This window comes from Salarias fasciatus, chromosome 15 (genome assembly GCF_902148845.1).
Source record: "Salarias fasciatus chromosome 15, fSalaFa1.1, whole genome shotgun sequence".
In the NCBI taxonomy this organism is placed as follows: domain Eukaryota; kingdom Metazoa; phylum Chordata; class Actinopteri; order Blenniiformes; family Blenniidae; genus Salarias; species Salarias fasciatus.
Genome location: NC_043759.1, coordinates 6,491,042 through 6,515,702, shown reverse-complemented (window position 1 = coordinate 6,515,702; position 24,661 = coordinate 6,491,042). Strand labels below are relative to the sequence as shown.

The 24,661-nt window shown below is 46.9% G+C and overlaps 1 protein-coding gene across 3 annotated transcripts in view; it reads right to left on the bottom strand.

Moving 5' to 3' along the window:
* Positions 1 to 24,661, bottom strand: part of LOC115401569 (serine/threonine-protein kinase D3) — a 31,472-nt gene extending 6,811 nt beyond the window's left edge. For all 3 annotated transcript variants that reach the window (XR_003932962.1, XM_030109837.1, XM_030109838.1), the window contains exons 1-10: positions 24,359 to 24,661; positions 23,018 to 23,456; positions 8,841 to 8,979; positions 6,082 to 6,213; positions 5,790 to 5,947; positions 3,780 to 3,969; positions 3,456 to 3,533; positions 2,415 to 2,610; positions 2,034 to 2,157; positions 1,819 to 1,896 (exon numbers count right to left, since the gene is read on the bottom strand). Coding sequence is in view for 2 of the 3 variants with exons in the window: in XM_030109837.1 (XP_029965697.1) it covers positions 1,819 to 1,896; positions 2,034 to 2,157; positions 2,415 to 2,610; positions 3,456 to 3,533; positions 3,780 to 3,969; positions 5,790 to 5,947; positions 6,082 to 6,213; positions 8,841 to 8,979; positions 23,018 to 23,272 (1,350 nt within the window). In the remaining variant the exon portion in view is untranslated. The remainder of the gene's footprint in view (positions 1 to 1,818; positions 1,897 to 2,033; positions 2,158 to 2,414; positions 2,611 to 3,455; positions 3,534 to 3,779; positions 3,970 to 5,789; positions 5,948 to 6,081; positions 6,214 to 8,840; positions 8,980 to 23,017; positions 23,457 to 24,358) is intronic.

Genomic DNA, 24,661 nt, shown 5'->3' with positions numbered 1-24,661 from the left:
GCCACTGCACCTCCACAGCCTGCCACTGCACCTCCTCACCCTGTGATTAAAAGGCAGGACGTGCCGGGGAAGCTCGGGTCGCTCGGCATCGTGGGCCGTGAGCCAGAGGGGCCCCCACCATCACCCCCACCCGTGACCCCTCCACCCACCCTCCACGCTCTTTCCTCTTCAAAGGATGGTGTGTTGCACTTTCAGACAAAGGTCAACCACATGAAAGGACGTGGAGGGTGTGTGTGTGTGTGTGTGTGTGTGTGTGTGCGCGCGCACATGCCCATCAGGCAGTTCAACAACACCAAATTCTCAAAACTGATCAAACAAAAATGGGAAAATCTGAGAGAATTTGGCTGATTATCGAAGAAAAAAGCAAAAATTCTAATAATAAATCAAGAGATGATGGTAGTGAGTAGGATTCCGACACTTTTCACAAACAAAAGAAACACTCAAATATCTGTTGAACTTCCATAATAAGATTGTGAGGGTAAAAAGTTTGATTTCCAGTATTTATCAGAATAATCATTTGATTTCTATCTGACTGAATCCTCACTGCGGGGGTGAAATGATGCTTCAAGTGACTATTTGAAGTATTTTAAGTTGATTTTACTAAAAATCAGCTAGAATGAGATTGCAAAAATTGGAGTGTTTGCAGTATTTTGAATGAAAACCCTTCATTGATGGGATCCCTGTAAACAGGAAGAGCATCCAGCCTTAAAGCGATACTTCAACATTTTGGCAAATTGGTCCATTTAGCGCAATTCCTTAGTCATTTCGAACAGCATACTTACTTTTTTGTGAGGGCGAGCTGTTGTTTATTCAGAGGCGAGTCGGGGAAGGTTTTCGGGACGGACACAATGGAAGTGGGCGGTATTTTTGTTCCCCCTCGTCAAACTCATCAAATACACAATCCAACTACCCCAAAACACTTTGGTGGACACGTTATAATCCGCACATTCACTACGCTGTGAAATATTAATGCAAAATTACCAGATTGAGTTGTTTATGCGAAGATTGCTAAGACGGAACTACTTACTAAACATGGCGTCTGGGCGTAGTGATTTTAAAAGAAAAAGTAGTTCCCAGTATTTGCTTCAGTGTCGTAACACTACAATGTTATTTGTTGGTGTTCCACAGCGTAGTGAATGTGCGGATTATAACGTGTCCACCAAAGTGTTTTGGGGTTGTTGGATTGTGTATTTGATGAGTTTGACGAGGGGGAACAAAAATACCGCCCACTTCCATTGTGTCCGTCCCGAAAACCTTCCCCGACTCACCTCTGGATAAACAACAGCTCGCCCTCACAAAAAAAGTAAGTATGCTGTTCGAAATGACTAAGGAATTGCGCTAAATGGGCCAATTTGCCAAAATGTTGAAGTATCCCTTTAAAGCCTGACGTTCTGCTGGTGAAATGATCCAAATCAGAAGAAGATGAGATGCTCTTTGAAACAGACAGAGATCTTCTAGTTGATTAAGAAATCGTACAGAATGTTGATGTTTCCACATTTGAATCAGATCATCAGGATCTCTTTCAGCAACATGATTTTCATATTTGCACCTAAAACCTGCTAACTTTGTTTACTGTGTGTATATTTTGTGTTTGTGCGTGTAAAGGCGTGCACTCCAGACTGTAATCACTCTATTCTCTGTGAGGCTGACAGTTTTTAATCAGTTTAGTGACAGACGGTGATGTGCGAGCGCCTCATAAGCCGTGCATTGTGTTTGTGTACAGACCCCCCACCTCCACCCCCCCCCCCCAACCACCACCACCGCCGCTTTGTTGGTCCGAGTGTCTGAAACCAGATCCGCCCAGACCGGGCCTCCTACCTTGTAATACTTGGCTCCACTTTCATTCTGAAACAGAGTCAGACTCTTACAGTCCAGCCTCCAGTAATGCCGCTTCCTCTGCCAAACATGAGAGAGAGAAAAAAAAAGAAGCACGAAATCCATCTTTTAATCACATTAACAGACTCTACGGATGTGAGCTTTGGGTCTCCGCTCGGGGAACGGCGCTCGGGGCCCAGAAACAGAGGAAACCTCACCAGGTTGTCCCGGCTGGTGTAGTGCACCATCCAGCCCTCCTTCACCACCGTGGAGCTTTTCCTCTTGGTGTGCTTGATGGACTGAACCACCCTCATCAGGGGGATGTTGCTGCTGGTCGACGGGCTGCAGCGGGGAACAACGGCTGAATATATGACTAATGAGTCATTTTCGAGATGAATAAAACTGTTAAAACGCTTTGATAAGGACAATTTGTTGTGTAGCTGCAGGAAAAACTAAGATTTCTCCTGCATTCTGGGTGTTTTCACAACCTTTTGAAGAAGTGGTGGTAAAAACCTTCTTCATTCAAAGACTTGACTGCTTCACGTCTTCTCCATAAACTCCAGTGTCGTCTGCAAACAGGTGAATTATAAGAAGTTCACCTGATGGCCCGGACCGTCTCGTCGTCTCGCTCGCTGTCTCGCTCGCCGTCCGTCCCGGGGCCCTCGGCGAAGAAGAGCTTGTCGTCGGCGGCCGACGACTCGTCCTGCTCGTCCATGCTTTGGCCTCCGTCGCTGTTCACGTCGCAGTTGTCCACCTCCATGGTGGCATCAGATTCCAGGCTGGGACTGGCCGGCTCTGCAGGGACAACAGGAAAACAGGTCGGACCATTTTTACTTCTTCATGTTACGACGCTGCAGTTCATCTGATGGCCACCAGGGGCTGACTCGAGAAAATAAATAGAATATTGAAATGAATAGTAAAACACTTGTATTGTGTCTCAATGACACCGACTCTAAATCACATTCAAAGCTGTTTTATAGCACAGGTTTGGTTTCTCTCTGAAAGAAAAACACCTTTTCAGGAGAGGCTTTTCAAGTTAATCTTACACAGTTTAAAAAAAACAAGAAAAAATTATTTTAAAAAATGGGGAAAAAAAGTGAAATTAAGTAAAAAAAATAAATCAGAAAGTGAACCAGTCCATCATGGTATACATTAAAACATCAAAAACTTAAATAAACTACAACAAAATGAAAACTTCACAAAAACTAAGCTCATTGCTTTTACAATCAAAGTGTACTTTTCTGGCAAGTGAAAATAAAAATCTTTGTTATAAAGATTTTGTAAATTGAGCACAAAAGACTAAATTTTTGAATCATTCTAAAATGTTTTGGAAAGATGGATGATTGACAACTGAAATAAAACTTATTTTTTTAATAAAAATATATTTTTTTATGAAATAATAAAATAAAAATGGAATATTCTTGATATTCTTGGTTTCATTTTAAAATCTTTTCCAACTAAAATCATTTTTATATTTTATTTGTATCCTGTTTAATTGTATTCTATTCCACAATCATTTTCTGTTCACTGTCTTGTTTGATTTTCAGAACGATATCCTCAAACTCTATTTGCTTTAACATTCTGGAAACAGTTTTGAAACAATCTTAGTAAAACATAAATGATCATGGTGATCGACTCACCTCCGTTGAAGTCGACCTCTCCGAGGCAGTCTCGCGGTACTTTGGCTGCGCACCGCTTATGGCAGTTAAATTTACAATCTGAAGGAGAAACAGAAAATTCAGAAAGTTTAATGTTTCATGTCGCAATTAAAGCTGTAAAATAATTTTTTTTATGAAACAAAAACACAAAAATGATGCATTTTCACTAATAGAGTTGTGTAATCGGTGCCTAAAACAGCCACTTCCAGGAAAATAAACCCACATCTTGACCCAAAACAAGAAACCCAAACATGCGTCTGACCCGGTCCCCTCGGTTTATTTTCGGACGCCGCCCGGCGCCGTCACCTTTGCACTGCAGCCCCTGGCGGAAGAGGCCCTTCAGCAGGCGCTTGCAGTACTGGCAGATGGTGGGTCGAGTGTACGTGTGCACGGAGAAGGTGTGCGGGACTTTGACCCGGCCCAGGACCATCTTCTCCATCCAGATGGGCCGGCCGCTCAGCAGGGAGTTACGTTTACCGGCGCCCAGGAGGGGGCGCTGCACAGGACAGAAAGACAGAAAGGTCCACTTAAAGCTCTTTTATCATCACTTTTTAATTTCACGATTGAACAAAGTTTGCCCTCGTGGCACAATAAGGATTCAAATGGACGCTGAGGACTCATTGACAATAAAAGGTATCGTTTTTGGATTTTCATTCGGAAAATTTATGCGACAACATTTTGAAAACGATGTACGCTGACGAGGAAAAAATAATGATAAAGAAAAGCATGTTGGATGCTGTTGGTTGTTTTGATAATGAAGGCGAATGCACGCACACACACACGCACACACAAGCCCGTCTTCTAGACTGGATTTAAACCCGTTTAGGACCCCGTCAAATGCGCACATATAGAAAAATACACAAATTAACAAAGGGAGCACAAAAAAGTTTCATTTTCCCCGTTTCCATTGAGACGAATTTGGACCGTCGGACTGTGGAATAAGCGGCGACCTTTTGAATACACCATCGTCCTGTAAACACACACCTAAAACACAACATAAGCTCTGCGTTTTCACCTGAGAACATCGTGTAAACGATGGCTTTAGAGTGAAGCTTTAACCCGACAACCCATCCCAGTTTGCTCTCTTTCATTGTGAAATCTAATGTTTGAACCCGATGGTGATTCAAAGCGAGTTTGAAATCAGCTGTAACTGTACTTCTTCACAGCACATCTTGAAACAAAAAGCTAATTTATGAAGTTTGAATGAGAAAAGCAGCAATTAAAAGCATTTGAAAATGAAAGGAAGCTAATTTTTTATTAAGACTGCTAATGCTAAATACAGCTACCATTCATACAGGCTAATGCTAATGCTAGTTGTTCCTCCTCCAGTACACAGGAGGTTAGTGAAGCTAACAATAAAACTAAATAGTTATCATTTACATTGAAAACATGACCTAAAACCAGGGCCGATATTACGGGATTTATCACTACATTTCCAACACAGCCTGGCTGGTCTGGATACTTTGGACTGAAAACCTTCCATGCAGGTAGATTATCCAACCGTTGGGAGTTAATTCAGATGGATTATGTCACATTTCCTGCAGCTTTACGGCGTGCCGCACATAAAGCTGCACTCTGCACAAGGACACTTATTGTTCTCATGAAGAGAGCAGATTCCGTCTGTGCCGTTTTCATGACGAGGGAACAAATCTGTGAATTTGACGTCTCAGCTGAACCTCCTGAACCCAGACTGCTCACTTGACCAACTTTAATAAGCCCATGATGTAAAATACAGATTATACTCGTTTATATATAAGGCCATGTAGTTAATCTATTTCCTTAAAGGAGGCGAAATAAATTTCTATTGAAGTTTTTTCTAATCAAATTTCCTTCTTTTCTCGTAAAACAGTGATAATTCCTAATGCACTGGAGGGCGTCGCAACATCCTGGAACTGGAACAAGCTCTGCCCCTCACCACATTTAACCTCATTGTTTGTTAGTTATGTATACAGTACAGCACACACACACACACACACACACACACACACACACACACAGTTTGTGATGATGCAAGCAGAAGTGTGTTTGTCCCAGTTCCAGTGAATCCCACTGTGACTGTACTGTGGTCAGGATGGAAAATCCAGTGGTTTGCCTGAAGCTATCAGAGGGAGTGTGTGTGTGTGTGTGTGTGTGTGTGTGTGTGTGTGTGTGGGGGTGTGTGTGTGTGTGTGTGTGTGTGTGGGTGTGTGTGTGTGTGGCTGGTCTGAAACATTTTTCCTCACTAACGCCGTGTGTGTGTGTGTGTGTTTACATTGACCGGTTAATGTCTAAACCATCAGGTGACCCGGCCTCCTGTGTGTTCAGACGTAACCTCACCTCCTCCTGCGGCGTCGGGACGAACTCCATGGACGGGGGACGGGCGACCGCCATGACGGCGCCGGGCAGCGAGACGTTGGACAGGCGTCTCTTCCTCACCCCGCTGCAGTTGTTGGGGATCTTGAACGCGCAGCGTTTGTGGTAGTTCAGCCCGCATCCTGCAGGGGGAGACACACAGGAAAATTATTTCGTCTGATATAGTTCAATCTACTCTTAGCAAAGAAAGCTAACGTTTATCTGTGTACTGTGGCTACAGGCTAATGCTAACACCTCCTCCATGGCGCCACCTTACCTTCACATTTGAGGCCTTGTCGAACGAGCCCCCACAGCATCTCGCCGCAGTCGTCGCAGAAGGCCGGCGCCTTGTAGGAGTGGACGTACAGAGTGTGAGGTCGGATCTGGAAGTCCTCCTCTGTGGCCAGAGCTGACGGAAACACACATACAGAGGCGTGCTCTGGTTCGTCAACTGGGCTGAAGACGTTTCGCCCGTCTTCCATGATGGATGATCAGCTCATGCTGCTCTCTTGACCAGGCTGGTCGGTCGAGCTGCACGGTGGAGCTCAGCCATGTCAACGGTTTGGCGTTTCACCCAAACTATGCTAATGGTATCAGATGTGTTATACAGCAAACTACAAGGGTCCCAATGACAAACCCTGAGGAACACCCGCCAATATTTGTAACTTTAATAACATAAAAGAGGTTACTCTGCAGTTATGTCTTTAGTTCGTGAAAATAAGTATGTCAACGTTATCTTTTGTTTGTTTTAAATTTGATTTTATTTATCCAATTATATTCTTCTCATAGATTTGTTTTAACTTTCAACGAATTCGGTTATCTTAGTTTCAATAGATTTCACTGACGAAAACCTAAACCTCACTCGGAGTTTGCAGATCCGTGTCATTTTGAAAAAGTCAGCTCATCGTCACACTTGTGTCGATCTGAAGAGCTTCCAAACAGAAAGAGAGAAAGCTGCAGAGCTCTGCAGGGTTCGAGCGGTACAGTCAGACGGAGCAGCGGGAGGAGGAGGAGGAGGAAGTGGTCGTGGGTTCGTACGCGACGCGGTTCGGCTTGTTTTCATATTCCCCTCCTGAGTAATTTAAACCTGTCGCTGCATCTGTTTGAGGCTTCGGTTGGAGTTTTTACAGCCCGGACCTGCAGATGAGATGCAGGAAATGACAATCCCACACAAAATATTATGGTTTCGGGGGGGCAAGTCGGAGGTGACCCGGAGTGAATCCCTCATGGAGGAAACCAGGTCTGAGCCAACGTCTGAGAACTGAGACTCACAAAACCAATCAACACTGATCGGAACAATAAACGAAACTCTGATACGAAGCCTCATGAACTCCTCCATCTGCTTCTCAGTGGTTCGGTCTGTGGATCAGTGGAAGTGTGTCAGCTAAGAGCGATTCACTTCCAACAGGAGATGTGTGTGAAAACTTCACTGTACGCAACTTTTCTACTATTACAAACGATCAAACGTGTGAATACTGGAACCAGCCTAACTCCATGACAGCCTCAGGCCAGTGTGGGCCACTGCCAGACGTGTTTCAGGCTAATTCCAGCCACTTTTAGATGGTTTGTGATTGAATTTAGACACTATTTTGAGACGTTTAAGCTCGTTCTATTTACCTTTTGACAGATTTCAGGCGAATTTCAGCAACTATATGAAGGAGTTTGACTAATATCAAGCCAATTTTAGCTATATTTATTAGCCACTTTTCAAAGTGTCTCTTCTAACTTTTGTGTCATATTTTTGATGGGTTTCAGGCAATTTTAGTTGCTTATGAGTGGGTTTCAGACAAAGTTTAGCTACTCTTAAATAGATTTGAACTAATTTAGGCTACTTTTAGAAGGTTTTGATTAATTTTAGCTACTTGTAGATAACACTTGGTTAAATTTAGCTACTTTTGACAAGTTTAAGCAAGTTTTAGTTACTTTTAGAAAGATTTCAGACCAGTTTTGGCTACTTTTAAGAGTCTAACTAACATCAGCTACTTGTTTTGATGGGTTCCATATTACTTTTATCTAGTTTTTGATGAGTTTCACGTTAGTTTATCTACTTTTAGATGGTTTGTGATTAAGTGTAGCTACCTTTTGACAAGTTTGACAAGGCCATTGTAACTACTTTTAGAAGCAGTGTGACTAACATTAGCTACTTACCAGTGGATTCCATCTTCATTTCATCTTTCATCAAACATTTTTTTTAACCTGTCTTTTATTTTATTGAGTTTTTGATTAGAGATGCGCGGATGGCTCATTTTTCCATCCACAACCGCTTCTTAAAATCTCCACCCGCCCGCTGTCCGCCCACACGAAAGATTTTTTAGCAATTTTCAAAACCGAACCCGCCCGCCATCCGCAGAATAGTGTTTTGACTATTAAAATGTTGCTTTTATTTATTTGAGTGCTTCAACCGCAACCCGCCCAAATGTAATTAAAATCTTAATTTTCCGACACGTCATCCGCCCGATCCGCGGTTATCCGCGGGCTCCGCGGGTGCAACCGCAATCCGCGCATCTCTATTTTTGATGGGTTTCAGGCTAGTTTAGCTACTTCTGAATGGGGTTCAAGCTAATTTTAGCAACTTTTAGATGCGTTTTGACTAATTATATGCATGTTTTGACAGGTTGCAGGCCTATTTTATCTACTTTAAGGGGGATTTTGAAAAATTAAGCAATTTCTTGGTTTCAGGTGAATTTTAACTATCTTTGGACAGGCTTCATGTCAGTTTTAGCTACTTTTCAACAAATTTCAGACCAATTTTAGCAACTTTTTGATGGTTTTCAGGCTAGTTTTACTTCTTCTAATGGGCCCCAGACTAATTCCAGCTACTTTTAGATATATTTTGACCGATTTTAGTCACTTTTAGATATATTTTGGGGTAGTTATAGGCTACCTTTTGACAGGTTTAAGGCCAGTTTTAGGTTAATTTTAGACCACTTTTGGAAATCATTTAGGAACTTTTTATTTTTTTAACGCTGCTTATTATTCTGCACTTTTCTATCATCACACAGAACAAATATATTTAAAATAAAAGTAAAGCCTCACCGGACAGCACCACCTCCACCAGGTCGCCCTCGTGAATCTCCTCCGCCGACGTCAGCCGCTGCAGGATGTTGTCCGAGTTCAGATCGTGACGGAACAGAAGGATCTTTTCGTACATCCCGAAAAATCCACATTCAGGGAACTGAGGAAGAAGAAAATAAGGAGTTTTTAACTAATGTCAAATTAAAGCACATTTACAATCACACAAGAAGGGAGAATAATGCCGAAGTCTATTATTAAAGAAATATAATTTTATTCTGTTGCAAAATTTTTTTTCCTCATCATACAAGTCCACAAGGAAGGCTCTAAATTTACAAGTATCTTCATGTTCATATCTAAAATCCTTTTTCTCTGCAGGTACTTCTTCGTACACGTGCAAAACGTATATGTGAAACTCTCTGTCATTTTTTTTTCAGCTTCATGTATGAAATGTTTGAACTCTTTGTCACTTCTGTGAAATATCTGCAGAAAAAAAAAAGAGAAAAAAGATCTCAAAAACTTCTCAGCAGTGAAAATGTCATTTCTTCTCTGTGAAGACCCCCTACTATCCTGCGGCGGGTCCAAGTCAGGGTCACCGGCGTCGCCTGGAGGTTGTTTCTGTCAGTCTGAGGCGGCTGTGGTCTGATCTGAACCCACAGGGGGGGAAAAGCTCAAACACCAGGTGAAACTGACACAAACAGGCTTTTACTGAAAATCTAACCATCTCTACACAACGTAAAGGGCTGTTTTTATCAGGTTTTTTTGGGACGTAACTGTGAATATTTTGCATGTTTTAGTCGTCAATTTTGCACCGGTTTGTAAGTTTGTGGAAATGTTCATCAGATCTTTATCAGAACAATCATGAAAAAAAAAATCAGGAGAGGAATTCAACAGTATGTGAATACAGTTCATGTACGTTCGTAATTTAATTTTCACATTGACATTTGAGATGTGGTGGCTGTGTTTTTCATGAATCGTGGTCAAACTATGGCTAACAGTTAAATCAACCAAAACGGCCACAGATGAAACATTAAACAGAAGTGAGGGATGTAAAGGAAGGGGAGGATTAAATTAGCCATTACCGGGGGTTACTTTGTATTCCAGTGTGTGTTTCAGCACTTCAACGTGTGTGTGTGTGTGTGTGTGTGTGTGTGTGTGTGTGTGTGTGTGTGTGTGTGTGTGTGTGTGTGTGTGTGTGTGTGTGTGTGTGTATCAGGACATGGGTACATATTAACACATAAACTATGAACTGTGTATTTATAAGGAGAGGCGACGGAGGCCGAGTTCGCAGAGCAGTCCGCCTCTCAGTGAGAGGGTTGCTGGTTCGATACCCCCATATCGTCCACATGTCAGGCCCGACCACGGGTTGGTGTGTGTGTGTGTGTGTGTGTGGCAGACTCGGTGCTTCTGCAGCCTGCTGACATGCAGGTGGAGCTGCTTCCTGTCTCATGCTAGCAGGATGTTAGCAGGATGTTCGCAGCCCCGACGGCAGGAAACCCGCCGACAGGCAGGTGACGGGGCAGGAGCTGCAAGGATCGCACTCGACCCACCACACACACACACACACACACGATGAAGTCATGAATTTTGTTTGAGGTTAGGTCATTGACACCCTGCAGTCATTACCCACATGGTCGCACACACACACACACACACACACACACACACACTGGAGTTGACTTTGCTCAGACTCTGCTTTAAACTGATGCATGATGAGATTCCAGACCTCGGGGCCCCGGACGGAGACCGCCGTGCCCTCGCTCTGCTGGTGCTGGGGGGCTTCAGTCCTGCATGTTCCACAGGATTTAAAATGAACGCATGAACGTCGGACGGCGCTGCCGGTGCTGAAGCAGGAACACGTGTGAAGCCCCCGCTGCAGCAGGAGAGCCTCACCGCCGCCTAACAACCGCACAGCAGAGGCTCGTTCACTTTCTGCAGCCACGCTTTTACCGTCATTTTGAAGTTTTGTATCTCTTCCGTCAGTTTTTCATCTTTTCTCCGGCTGTATTTGTCTCCTTTCAGTGAGTGTTTCCACACCGAACGTCATTCCTGCACATAAAAGCTACAAGAACATATCCTCCACCGCGTGTTCACCGGAACGATTTAGGATAACGGCGGTTTGTCGATCTAACGTCAAACTTCTCACGCTGCTCGTGTCCTTTTCCAGCGGTTTTAATATCGTCCTGAATCTCTGGCTCTGTCTCTTCCGGTTGCCGTGACGACACAGCTGGGCTCTCATCCGCCCGTCATTTTCTGAGGTGAGCGTTAAAACACACTAAGAGCACTGTTAATGGACAAGAGTGTGTGTGTGTGTGTGTGTGTGTGTGTGTGTGTGTGTGTGTGTGTGTGTGTGTGTGTGATACACACTGATCCTCTCTTTGTGGATAATCCTCCATTAACCAGACTAAACGACTGCCACACACACACACACACACACACACACACACACACACACACAAACACAAACACACACTCTGACTCTTCAGCGAGGCCTGCACAAAACAGACTCCTTCGCTGCCTCCTTCTGTTCGTCGAGGTCAGACAGCCTGCAGGGCCTCCTCATGACCTCTGACCCCGACCCTCGACCCTGAGGTGTTTCCACGGCGGCCGGCTGAAGCAGGGGGTGGGGGGTAAATCTCAACAGCGTCTTACTCAGCAAGGCATTCACTACATTATCCGAAGGACTCGGTGCTCATGAACTCAATAATCCCGATTCTAATCCCGAAAACGCAAACACACACCCCGGCGCTCCGACCCGCCGCCACACATCTGCAGCCTGTCCGGAGAATAATTTCGTCAGGGAAACGTCAAGGAGGCCACAGGGTTAAATACACACCGGTGCATCATCAAGCGTCGGCGATAAAACCGAGCTCCGCAGTGAAGCTCTGAATATGGAACCGACTGAAAAGTGAAAATCCGGCGGTAATCTGACGATCCGATGACAGTTATGATGCTCACTGATCACACTCGTCAATGTGAATGGGTAACTGGCAACTCACTGAAAAGCACAGAAGTTAAGATGTCAGTTAAAAAGCAAGTAGTTATCTGAGAAGTAGCTCTTGAACAGCGCCATCATTTCTAATTAGTCCATGTCTATTCGAGAAGAGTCTCGTTTCCACGGCAACGTTTTGAAAACGATGTCCGTTTCCACGGAAATGGCAGAAACGCTGAAAACGAAGGCGAAAACTGCCAAGTCCAGGAGAATGGCCTGCAGCAGTGCTCCAGAAGAGCTGCGTTTCCATGGAGACGGAGACAGAGCGGTTTGAAAATGTCGCGTTTTTACGAACACCGTCGTCGTCTCAATGGATTCAAAACGCAGTGGGAGACGCCGCTGAGACTCTTCACTTTGGAGGCAGGCGCTCGGCAGCTCGTCACGCCGCGCCGTCTTCACGCATCTGGCAGAGCTTTATGAAAACATCTGGACCGGCAGCGGCATGAAGAGCGCAAACAGATAAAGGCCCGTCGTCTTCCGCTCAGAGCCTTTCAGCTCCAATAAAACTCTTCAGGCCTGGAGGGACGGGTGTCAGAGCAGAGGCATGATGGGAAAGGAGCAGGCCGACAGCTGCCGGGGAAGCCTCATCCGCCCTGCGCCTCCGTCACGCCGCGCAGGGAACAACAGGAAGCGGCGCCGAGAGCAGGTCAAGGCTGGCAGAGGGCAGACTCAGTCTTTGTTTTTCTCTCTTATTTTGCTCCACTGTTTGCTGTTTTCATTCTAATAAATGAACTTATCAAGTTCAGCAGGAAGACGTCACTGGTCTCATTTGGGCTGTCAATTTTAATTGTAGTAATCGTGATTAATTAATGTGGAGCTCTCAAAAGATTAATTTTTCAAATTGTGATTAATCACAGAAGTAGGATAAGGGCTCAAAGAAAAGAAATACGGAAAACTCAGAACAGTGGCATTATTGTTGCATTGTCTTTAAATATATTTCTGTTTTGTAAATGTTATTGATGTTTTGGGGTGTAATAGACTGCGCTTCCATTGAGCACCTCAACTTTCAAACGTCGGATGGATCAGATCCCACATTTGAAACTTTCCATGTGAAACTGTTTCCAGTAAAAACAGTCTCTGCTTGAGTTAAAAGATTCAGAAGAAGCCATTTTTAAATTGGTGATTTTATGTGTTGATTACATGTTCATAAATTATGCAGTTAATCGTGATTAATTACAGTCGGGTATGAGATTAATTAGTTAAACATTTTTAATGGATTGACCCCACTGGTTTAAAGGCATTCTGTCCAAACTGAGGTGAAGCACAGTGTGGTTTTTATCGTGGGGTACAGTGTGGTCTGATTTAGTTAAATATGTATAGCATTGTGTATAGTAAGGTATAGTATGGTTCAATTTGAATATTAAGGTATAGTATGATATAGAAAAGTTAAATACGTTTTCATATATAGTATAGCTTAGTATAGTAGAGAACAGTCTGGTACAGTGCAGCTGAATGTGTTTTCGTACAGTAGAGCATCGGCCTTTTATATCATTGCATAGTAGCATATGGTATAGTTTAGTTAACTGTGATTTTATTCTCTATTTATGTCTTTGCAGAATCATTTTGTCAAATCAAATCTTTTTGTTTTTATTCTCGACCCCTCGGGAGAATCTTCAGATCCTCAGTTCAGACTTTGAGGGGAACATGCGACAGTGGCCGCTGACATGTTTTTACACATCTTCACAGAACAGCACAATGACTTGAAAAGACACAAGCAGAACTGTAACCTTCACCCTGACCTGGGAAACACACACACGCACACACACACACACACACGCACACACACACACACATCCTTCCTCCTTAGATGCCTCTGTGAGTGTTAGAGCGTTTCCTCTGGATCTGTTCCACTCAAACTCATTTTACTGACATGCTTCATCATTTCATCCACGCCGATATTCGGCGCGTGGCGGCTCCGCGGCGGCCGACGGCAGCTGAACCGGATCTGGGAAATCGAAGCGAAAACACACCTGCTACACTGAAACCACAGAAGAAGAAGAAGAAGAAAACATGGTTTCTGAGGGAGCGACGACCTGCATCTCTGTTCAACCGTGAGGTTTAGTGAAACAAGATCTGGTTTTGAAGGGGGTTTTGAACTGCTCTCAGTCTGGCCCGTCACCCAGGACCTGTTTGCCATGGGAGACCCTACTAGGGGGCATAAAGCCCCCCGGCAACATAGCTCCTGGGATCATGCGGGCTCTCAAACTCCCCCACCACGTTAAGGTGGCAGTCAAAACCCCCTATGAGAAGAAAAAGAACAAAGGTCGTTACGTCGCCCGGTATGGCGCAGCCGGGGCCCCACCCTGGAGCCAGGCCTGGGGTTGGGGCTCGTAAGCGAGCGCCTGGTGGCCGGGTCTTTGCCCACGGGGCCCGGCCGGGCTCAGCCCGAAGGGACGACGTGGGCCTGACCTCCGGTGGGCTCACCACCCACCGAGGGAACCGTAGGGGCCGGGTGCAGTGTGGATTGGGTGGCAGCCGACGGCAGGGTGCCCGGCGACCCGATCCCCGGACACAGAGACTGGCTCTAGGGACATGGAATGTCACCTCGTTGGCGGGGAAGGAGCCCGAGCTTGTGAGGGAGGTTGAGAGGTACCGGCTAGATATAGTCGGGCTCACCTCCACACATAGCCTGGGCTCTGGAACCCAACCTCTCGAGAAGGGCTGGACTCTCCACTTCTCTGGCGTTGCCCGCAGTGAGAGGCGGCGGGCTGGTGTGGGTTTGCTTGTAGCCCCACAGCTCAGCCGCCATGTGTTGGAGTTCACCCCAGTGAACGAGAGGGTTGCATCCCTGCGCCTTCGGGTCGGGGATAGGTGCCTCACTGTTGTCTCGGCTTACGGGCCGAACAGTAGTGCAGAGTACCCGGCCTTCTTGGAGTCCCTGGGAGGGGTGCTGGACAGTGCTCCGACTGGGGACTCCATTGTTCTACTGGGGGACTTCAACGCCCACGTGGGCAGCGACAGTGAGACCTGGAAGGGGGTGATTGGATCGCACGGCCTCCCCGATCTGAACCCGAGTGGTGTTCTGTTATTGGACTTCTGTGCTAGTCACAGTTTGTCCATAACGAACACCATGTTCGAGCACAGGGGTGTCCATAAGTGCACTTGGCACCAGGACACCCTAGGTCGGAGGTCGATGATCGACTTTGTTGTCGTGTCATCTGACCTCCGGCCGCGTGTTTTGGACACTCGGGTGAAGAGAGGGGCAGAGCTGTCGACCGATCACCACCTGGTGGTGAGTTGGATTCGCTGGCGGAGGAGGAAACCGGACAGACTTGGCAGACCCAAACGTGTTGTGAGGGTCTGCTGGGAACGTCTGGCGGAACCCTCTGTCAGCATGGCTTTCAACTCCCACCTCCGGGAGAGCTTCTCTCATGTCCCGAGGGAGGCTGGGGACATCGAGTCCGAGTGGACCATGTTCTCCACCTCCATTGTCGAAGCAGCTGCTCGGAGCTGTGGTCGTAAGGTCTCCGGTGCCTGTCGTGGCGGCAACCCCCGAACCCGGTGGTGGACACCGGAAGTAAGGGCTGCCGTCAAGCTGAAGAAGGAGTCCTATCGAGCCTTGCTGGCTCATGGGACTCCCGAAGCAGCTGACGGGTACCGGCAGGCCAAGCGAACTGCAGCCCGAGCAGTTGTGGAGGCAAAAACTCGGGTCTGGGAGGAGTTCGGGGAGGCCATGGAGGAGGACTATCGGTCAGCCTCGAAGAAATTCTGGCAAACCGTCCGGCGCCTCAGGAGGGGAAAGCAGGTCTCCGCCAACACTGTTTACAGTGGAGGTGGGGAGCTGCTGACCTCAACTGGGGATATTGTTGGACGGTGGAAGGAATACTTCGAGGACCTCCTCAATCCCGTCGCCACGTCTTCCGTGGAGGAAGCAGAGGCTGAGGTCTCAGAGGTGGACTCGTCCATCACCCAAGCTGAAGTCACTGAGGTGGTTGGCAAGCTCCTCGGTGGCAAGGCACCGGGGGTGGACGAGATTCGGCCTGAGTACCTTAAGTCTCTGGATGTGCAGGGACTGTCTTGGTTGACACGTCTCTGCAACATCGCGTGGCTGTCGGGGACAGTGCCTCTGGATTGGCAGACCGGGGTGGTGGTCCCCCTGTTTAAAAAGGGGGACCGGAGGGTGTGCTCCAACTATAGGGGGATTACACTCCTCAGCCTCCCCGGGAAAGTCTATTCCAGGGTACTGGAGAGGAGGATCCGACCGATAGTCGAACCTCGGATCCAGGAGGAACAATGCGGTTTTCGTCCTGGCCGTGGAACAGTGGACCAGCTCTATACCCTCCATAGGGTGCTCGAGGGTTCGTGGGAGTTTGCCCAACCAGTCCACATGTGTTTTGTGGATTTGGAGAAGGCATTCGACCGTGTCCCTCGTGGTGTCTTGTGGGGGGTGCTCCGGGAATACGGAGTCCGGGGCCCCTTGTTAAGGGCCGTCCGGTCTTTGTATGACCGGAGTAGGAGTCTGGTCCGCATTGCCGGCAGTAAGTCGGACCTGTTCCCGGTGCATGTTGGACTCCGGCAGGGCTGCCCTTTGTCACCGGTTCTGTTCATAATCTTCATGGACAGAATTTCTAGGTGCAGCCAGGGGCCGGAGGGGTTCCGGTTCGGGAACCACAGGATTTCATCTCTGCTTTTTGCAGATGATGTTGTCCTGTTGGCTTCATCGAACCCGGACCTACAGCATGCACTGGGGCGGTTCGCAGCCGAGTGTGAAGCGGCAGGGATGAGGATTAGCACCTCCAAATCCGAGGCCATGGTCCTCGACCGGAGGAAGGTGGCTTGCCCCCTCCAGGTTGGTGGAGAGACCCTAGCCCAAGTGGAGGAGTTCAAGTATCTTGGGGTCTTGTTCACGAGTGGGGGACGGATGGAGCGTGAGATTGACAGGCGGATCGGTGCAGCGGCTGCAGTGATGCGGTCGTTGTATCGGTCCGTCGTGGTGAAGAAGGAGCTGAGCCGAAAGGCGAAGCTCTCGATTTACCGGTCAATCTACGTTCCCACCCTCACCTATGGTCATGAGCTTTGGGTCATGACCGAAAGGACAAGATCCCGGATACAAGCGGCCGAAATGAGCTTCCTCCGTAGGGTGGCTGGGCGCTCCCTTAGAGATAGGGTGAGGAGCTCAGTCACCAGGGAGGAGCTCGGAGTAGAGCCGCTACTCCTCCACATCGAGAGGAACCAGCTGAGGTGGCTCGGACATCTGTTTAGGATGCCTCCTGGACGCCTCCCTAGGGAGGTGTTCCGGGCATGTCCCACTGGGAGGAGACCCCGGGGAAGACCCAGGACACGCTGGAGAGACTATGTCTCTCGGCTGGCCTGGGAACGCCTCGGGATCCTCCCAGAGGAGCTGGAGGAAGTGTCTGGGGACAGGGAAGTCTGGGCATCCCTGCTGAGACTGCTGCCCCCGCGACCCGGCCCCGGATAAGCGGTAGAAAATGGATGGATGGATGGATGGATAGATCTGGTTTGTCGGGCCCGAGTGGAGCCTCTTATGGACCAGTTTTGACCCACGGGCCTTATGTTTGCCCCCCCCCTTGATATACAAGTTCTGATAAGTCAGTCCTGATCTGCTCACACATATTTTAATGACATATTTTAATGAATGAAATGAATGATTTAAAGCAACACTAAGGAACTTTCAGTTTTCGTTGATTTTGGCGGCGCCAGTGGACAAAAGCGGTAGTGTTTTGCCTGAAGGAATACTACAGTTCCCATGAGGACTAGCGCGTGACGTTGTAAAATGCTGCTCCCGGTGGCGTGCTGTCGGACTGAACTCGCCTACATTTGTTTCCAGTGGCTGTGTGAAGGACGGATAGCGACGAGGTAATGAATCTAATGATGGCTAAACAATGTTATATCGTGATGTGACGCATGCCGTAAAGCAGTCCGCACATTTGGAGTTTTTTAGTGTGCAGGGTTCCTACCACCCTCCTCACAGCTGCTTAGTCCAAGTGAAAGCAATACTGACGCCCTCAGGCTGTGACAGAGGGGTCATTCAACTAGTTGTAAGTCGATGTATCATCACAAAAGATATTAAAATGTTTTATTAAGGTTGAAAAGTTCCTTAGTGTCGGTTTAATGACAACTGTAAGAGTGCTCGATAAACCCCCAGTGGCCACATGTGGAACTGCACCATGAAATTTATTTAGTCTGCACTAGTCGACCCTAAAATGTCACCAAAAGCAGGTTTGAGAACTTAAAGAGATGCCGTAACAGGATAAAAAAAAAAAAAAAAAAAGATTCTCTAACACTGCTCAGGTCCAGACGGCAGCTGTGCGTGACTTTCAGGGTCACGGGTTCAGCCGGAAAACGCGGCGCTTTTCCGAGAATTTCCCTCCCTAATGAGACGCCAAATGGAGTTTGAAAAGTTAAGCCGGGCTTTCACAAAAAGTTAGTGAGAGTCGGACGGGAAGAGGCCGCTAATGGGCTTTAAGAGGAGGGAATGACGGGATTACCACTCCTCGCTCAGCAGCAAACCTCTGTGAAAACCCCAAAAGACAATCTGCACCTCTTCGTTAGAAAAAACCCTTGTTTTTCCCTGTAATGATTGTTTCTGGAGGAGAAAACCATAAAACACGCAGGGAGAACATGCAAACTCCACAGAAAAGAACCTGGTATGGACTCAAACCAATGACAAGCGAGAGGGTTAACCGCTACACCAACATGCCTCCAAAACCAGTTTAAAATCTTTTTTTATTGAAAAATTTAAAAAAATTAATAGTGTAAAACACTACAGTCTGTGAAAATGTAGCCACAAAGCTTGACTTCTATTATTCATTTTATTTCTACACTTTTTTATATATGATTTAAAAAAAAGTTAATTAAAATATCTTATACAATCACTGCTCATAAAATATTCAAACACTGTTTACTCTTCAGTCCTGGTTTAGTTAAACCTGCTCTGGTTGATCACTGAATGAAGTAACTGGACTCTGGCGTTGCGTACTTCCTTCATACACACCGTTTCATCAGAGCTCTGTTGATGTGTGTTTTCATTCAGCAGTGGCAAAGAGTTTGAAACCCTGAAGGCAGGCCGAGTGTCCATATAACACACACACACACACACACACACACACACACACACCTGAAACACCACCTGTCCTTGGAAACCGTGGAAACCAGGAGAGCGGAGGACGCTCCTGCCCGGCGTCGCCATGGTGACAGAGAGATGCTGTTTCTCCGCTTCAGACTACAGCAGATCCAGCAGGGAGGATGTGATGCTTCGGGTTTGCCATAATTTGTTTTTATGCTGCTTGAAATCAGCTCTGTTGTGATTTTAAATGACTTTTAATTCATTGAAATAACTTAAAGCAACAAATAAAAGCAGTAATAGCAGCGGTGGAAATAGTTTTAATACCAGTCATTCACCAAACAATGCAGAACTAAACTAATGTTGAAGATGCAGAAGAAACAGTGAAAGGACTGGTAGTTTCAAAAAGGTAAAGGAATGGTAGCTTCATGGATCTCTTTTCTTTGTAAAGCTTTATTTAATTTTTTTAATTTTTTTTTTAACCCTTTAAAGGTGCTGTAGGCAGGATTCCGCATCTCCGCCATCTTGCTTAGGGTTACCTAAGCAAGATGGCGATTTGACCCATCTAAGATGGCCATTTGAAACTCAGCACAGCCAATCCTGTCCTGTTTTCTCTGACATCACGCCCTTATGCAAGTTAAGCCCCTCCCACGAGAACGTGCGACGGATGCCCCTCGACCAATCACGGTCAGAGCCTCATGGGCTCTTCTGATTGGTCAAAGATACCTGGAGCTGTTGAGATTCCTTTTCAGCTCAGAACAGAGACAAATGGAAACTCTGCGCCCTCGCGGTAGTGCAATTATGGTACACTCCTAAAGGATTATCAATGGATACTCTAACTTTTAATCCAAAGAAAACACAGAAAAATTAGCATTGACTAGCAAAATCCTGCCTACAGCACCTTTAATGTTTTGGCTTTGTTTATTTATTTGCAAAGACCGAAGTTCCCAGTGTCTGAATGTTGCTCAATGAATAAATCTGCCTTTCCTTGGTAGTTTGAAAAAGAGTTAAGGACTGGACTGGTAGTTTAAGAACAAGTTAAAGGATTGGTAGTTTAATAACAAATTAAAGGACAGGTATTTGAATAATAAGTTAAAGGGCTGGTAGTTTAAGAACGAGTTAAAGGATTAGTAGTTTAAGAACAAATTAAAGGGCTGGTAGTTTAAAAACAACTTAAAGGACTGGTACTTTAACAACAACTTCAAGGGCTGGTAGTTTAAGAACAAATTAAAGGGATGGGATCTTAGTAAAAAGTTAAAGGAAAATAACCCGTGACGTGTTCAGGAGCTTCATGCAGCAGGAGGAAAACAGTAAATCTAAAGAAATGAATATGAGTGTAACCACAGCTGGAGTCAGACATGACTGGAAACTCTGCTTTGAGCCTGATTACACAAACCAGGACGAGTCTACAAAGTGGGGGGGTTTCAGTGTGTGACGACCTGCAGAGGAGGGGAACTTCGATGTTGCCTCACACACACACACACACACGTACACAGAACTGACATAACTCCATGATGCGGACACAAAAGGAGGAAAAAGAAAATTCCAGGACATCTGAAGGTCGACCCTGGACTTGCCTCACGCCCTGTTGACCCACTGACGGTTCCTGCTGCGACGCCCGCCACACCCACAGCGCTCTGCTCTGCTGCTTTAAACATTTCAGACACGAGTTACTGCAGACGGGCAGCTCTCGCTTGGTGTGCCTTGATAAGGCGCTCATAGTTGTAGCATTAGCATTAGCATTAGCATGAGGTGAACAGTCAGTACAGTGCGGGTCAGGCTGGTGACTTATTCGCCATCAGTCAACCGGACGGTTGACTGATGGCGAATAAGTCACCAGCCTGACCCGCACAACCCGACATTTTAACCTTTACTGCCTGCGTTCCTATGGGCAGCTAGCGAGAGCCATGGCCTATATTGAATTGGCCCGCAGCTCTTATCCACGACGGGCTGATTGATACGGCGAGCGTCACCAGACGACCACGCACCACCTCCTATATGACAGCGATCGGTCCAGCTGTTCTGTGCACAACAATTCCTGAAACAACTGCGTTGTGTTTGACACTACATCTTCACACCACGACGCGTGAGAAACAAACGGACCCGCCCCGATGATCGCCACACACACACACAGCTGTGAAAGAGGAAGGGCACGGCGCTGACTCAGCAACGCCGGCCGGGAAGCAGCAGCGCCGGCGAGGAGGCAACAAACCAACGGCAACAGCAAGCCGATGGCGAGTTTCGAGGTGAGCAGGGGTCAGAGGTAGCTTCAGGTTTGTGAAAGGAAACCAGCATTGGCGAATCTTAGATCCTCTACACAAGAAAGTGAATGTATGTCATTAGAATATCCCCAAAAGGCAGGAAAACGTGTGTATTTATTGTCTTTACACACTCACATTATGGAGACTTGTTGTCTTCGTGAGGACAGAAAGTGAAGTGGTTATAGCGAGTTTTAGACCCCGTTAAAATGCCAATGTTTCAAGCAAATTCTTGCGTTTTCATTTCACTGGGCAGCAATTTGAAAATTATGTCTCTTCACATAGAAAGTTTCAATGTTGGACCACTGCTGTAATAAAACCACACACACACACACACACACACACACACACATCTGCCCTGAGAACAACACTCTAAACATTACCAATGGGAGAACACAGACACATGGACAGACGACCATGTTGGATTGTTATTATTGTGACTGTCAGCTCTGAAGCTACCAGGTCCAGGAGGATCTGGGAGGAAATCACTGCTGTTATTGTCCGTCTGCTCCTACATGTGCAGACGGACTCTTTACGACGGTGGAGAGGGACATGCGCAGTAGCAGCGTTTTAAGCAAAGTTGCAATTTTCTCCGTTTCCATGGAGATGGAGTTGTGGCATTTTCAAAAAGTTGCATTTTCAGTGGCTCCGAGCAGCGTCGTCATGTAAACAGACCCCAAAACTCAACCAAAGTTTTCCATTTTCACTTTAAATCGTCGTCGTCTGAAAAAGGCCTTAGATTTTATGAGACAATGCTATTTCCCTCAGAGAAATAACAACAGAACGTGTGTGTTTTTGTGTGTGTGTGTTTGGCAAATACACGCACACAAATAGTTCAGATAGTTCAGAATTAGTTCTAAAGGGAATGAATGAAAGTCAACATGTCTCCAAAGCTCACATATGCATCAGTGTGTGTGTGTCAGTGTTGTTCTTCTATGCTGGTCAGGACCTTATTGAACACTTATCTAAATTAATAAATGTCTCCAGGAGAGATATCAACCGATTTTTAGGATTTTGAAAATGGGTTTGGAATAAAGCGTGGAATAGTTACAGTTGGGTTTAAGCTCAGTCAGAAGGAAGTGAACGCAAGTCAATGCTGCTGAAAGACATGACAACAAATTGTGTGTGTGTATATGTGTGTGTGTGTGTATTGTGCTGTAAATACAGGTGGTGACTGCAGCGCAAGCAGCAAAACCAGAAAGCCAGTAGATGTTGAGAGATAATCTCGGAGCAGATGCCTGAATTATCACAAAGTTCTTCAAACTGCAGCTCCGCTCCGGCCGTGTGAACGACAACGGCCCCATTTACTCAGGTGTTTCTTTCATTTCCTCATTCGTCGCCTGTTTGGAAAACCCAGACTCAGAATTCCTCCGGCCGGCAGCGGCCACACACTCGTCCTCCCCGCTTTAAACGCAGTACATACGCAGCGAGGGCAGATTGGCAAAGCGCCAGCTCCACTGTCACACATCAGTTTTAATCAGTTGATCTTTGACTCCAAACAAACGCTCTCCTCTCGCACGCGCCTCCATAGCTGCCGTCGTAAACAGCAGCATTTTCTTCTTTGTGTGAATTTATTGTGTAAGAGAGAAAACAGCCTTGACTGCGCTTCTCAACAGAAGCCCGGTTACACAACGAGCTTTTCAAGGGAAAGCAGAAAACTTCAGCAGTGCTTTGGGGGTCTGTTCACATGAGAACGGAGCTCAGAGCCACTGAAAACGGTCAGACTGTAAAAATATGCGCCAACTCTGTCACCATGGGAACGAGAGAAAACGCACTGTTACTGCGCATGAGCGCCACTTCCCGGCGAATCGGGGATCGCGATCGGTAAACTCCGCTGTTTCCTGGAAGCTCACGGATACGAACAGAGCAGTACCACAGGCAGCCACAGGGGGGCGATGGAGAGACCAGAGGAATATGGGGGTTTTACCTTCTGGTCCACGATGGAGCAGACCAGCTCCCGGACCGCAGACAGCGACAGGTCGCCGGGGTCAAGGGTCACCGTCTCCCTGGTGAGTCCGATCTGCAGCAGGAAGGAGACGCCGCCGTGAAGCGACCCCCGCGAGTTGGTGGGGCTGGGCGCCGTCTGGCTGCCGTTGGACAGGCGGCCGCAGACGGCGGCGGGCGGACTGGGCGACGGCGACGGCGTGGGCGGGGCCAGCGGCGGGCTGCCGTCGGCTGACATGGCGCGCTATCCCTGACGACGTCCCGGCGGGAGCAAGGCCTCGTGGGGGGGGGGAACGGCATCCACAGAAGAACCGTCAACCGTCTCGTCTCCCCCGCGGGGACCGGCCGGTCTCACCGCCAGGCATCCCTCAGGTCACGTCCGGAGAGGTTCAGCACGGGCGAATCCTCAGACGCCCTGAGAGCTGAGAGCAGCAGAGGGTCAGTCAGTCACACACTGTGTCTGGGACGCACACACCGTTCTCACACCGCAGCTACATGTTCCTCGGTACCGTCTGCAGGCTTGATGTTGTACTGCTGAGGCCAGTTTCAGGGAACTATGGAGCTTTCAGTGAACTGCTAACACACACACACACACACTGGACTAAATGGTAAAGGCTGTGTGTGTTCAGGTCTGAAACATCTGCTTCGGCCCACTGTGCAGACTGCGTCCTCAGCTGTATGGAGTCCACACATGGGGAACGTTCTGCCATGTAAAACTGAACCCACGCAGTCAAACCATGTGGAACTATTATGGGCTGCCTGATCTGAGCCCATGGTAACGTTTACCAATATTCGCCTAAATAGAACACATAAAGGAAGCACCGCAGTGAGGCTGGACAGGACTGGCTGCTCAGCTTCACAGATACAAGCTGGCTGAATACAAACATGAACCATTAGCTTCGACAGAAAAGAATAAAGTTTTAGAGATGATTTTGTCTTTTTTTTTTTTTTTGCCATAGTTCACAAGCATATTTGATAAAGATGTGAAAACAGAGCAAGTCGTCAAGTCAAGTCAGTTTCAGTAAATGATGGAAGTAAAGCATTATATTAAACAGAAAAATGAGTAAATATGATGCCTCACAAAAATAATTCTTGTATTTTTGCAAATATCAATCCGGATTATTGAGCTAAAAAAAAAAAAGACATTTCTTTCATGAAAACATAATTAAGTTACATTTAGGAGTAAATATTAAACAAAAGCGATCTTGATGATGAGCTACATTAAATGTCAATTTTTCAAATGAATGAGAATGAAAAAAGTATGAAATTAAATCAGAGATTTGTGTTTTTACAGTTTGCGTTATTAAATAGTAAAGTTAAATACCTGCGACAGTAGAAATGAACTGAAGTTCTCCTCTCTGCGTCCCCCGGTTCTCTGCCTCACTGCTCCGCGGTTCTCCTCCGATCTCTCCCCGGCTCTCTCCTCTCTTGTCTCCGGTTCTCCTCTCCGCGGTTCCCCTCTCTCTCCCTCCCCGGTTCTCCTCTCTCTTCTCCCCGGCTCTCTCTCTCAGTCCCCCGGTTCTCCTCTCTCCTCCCCCCGGTTCCTCGCCGCTTTCAGCCGGATGCTCGAGGCGCTCAGAGTCGCTCTGCACGTTGTTCTCCACAAACTTTCAGCAGCTTCCGATGG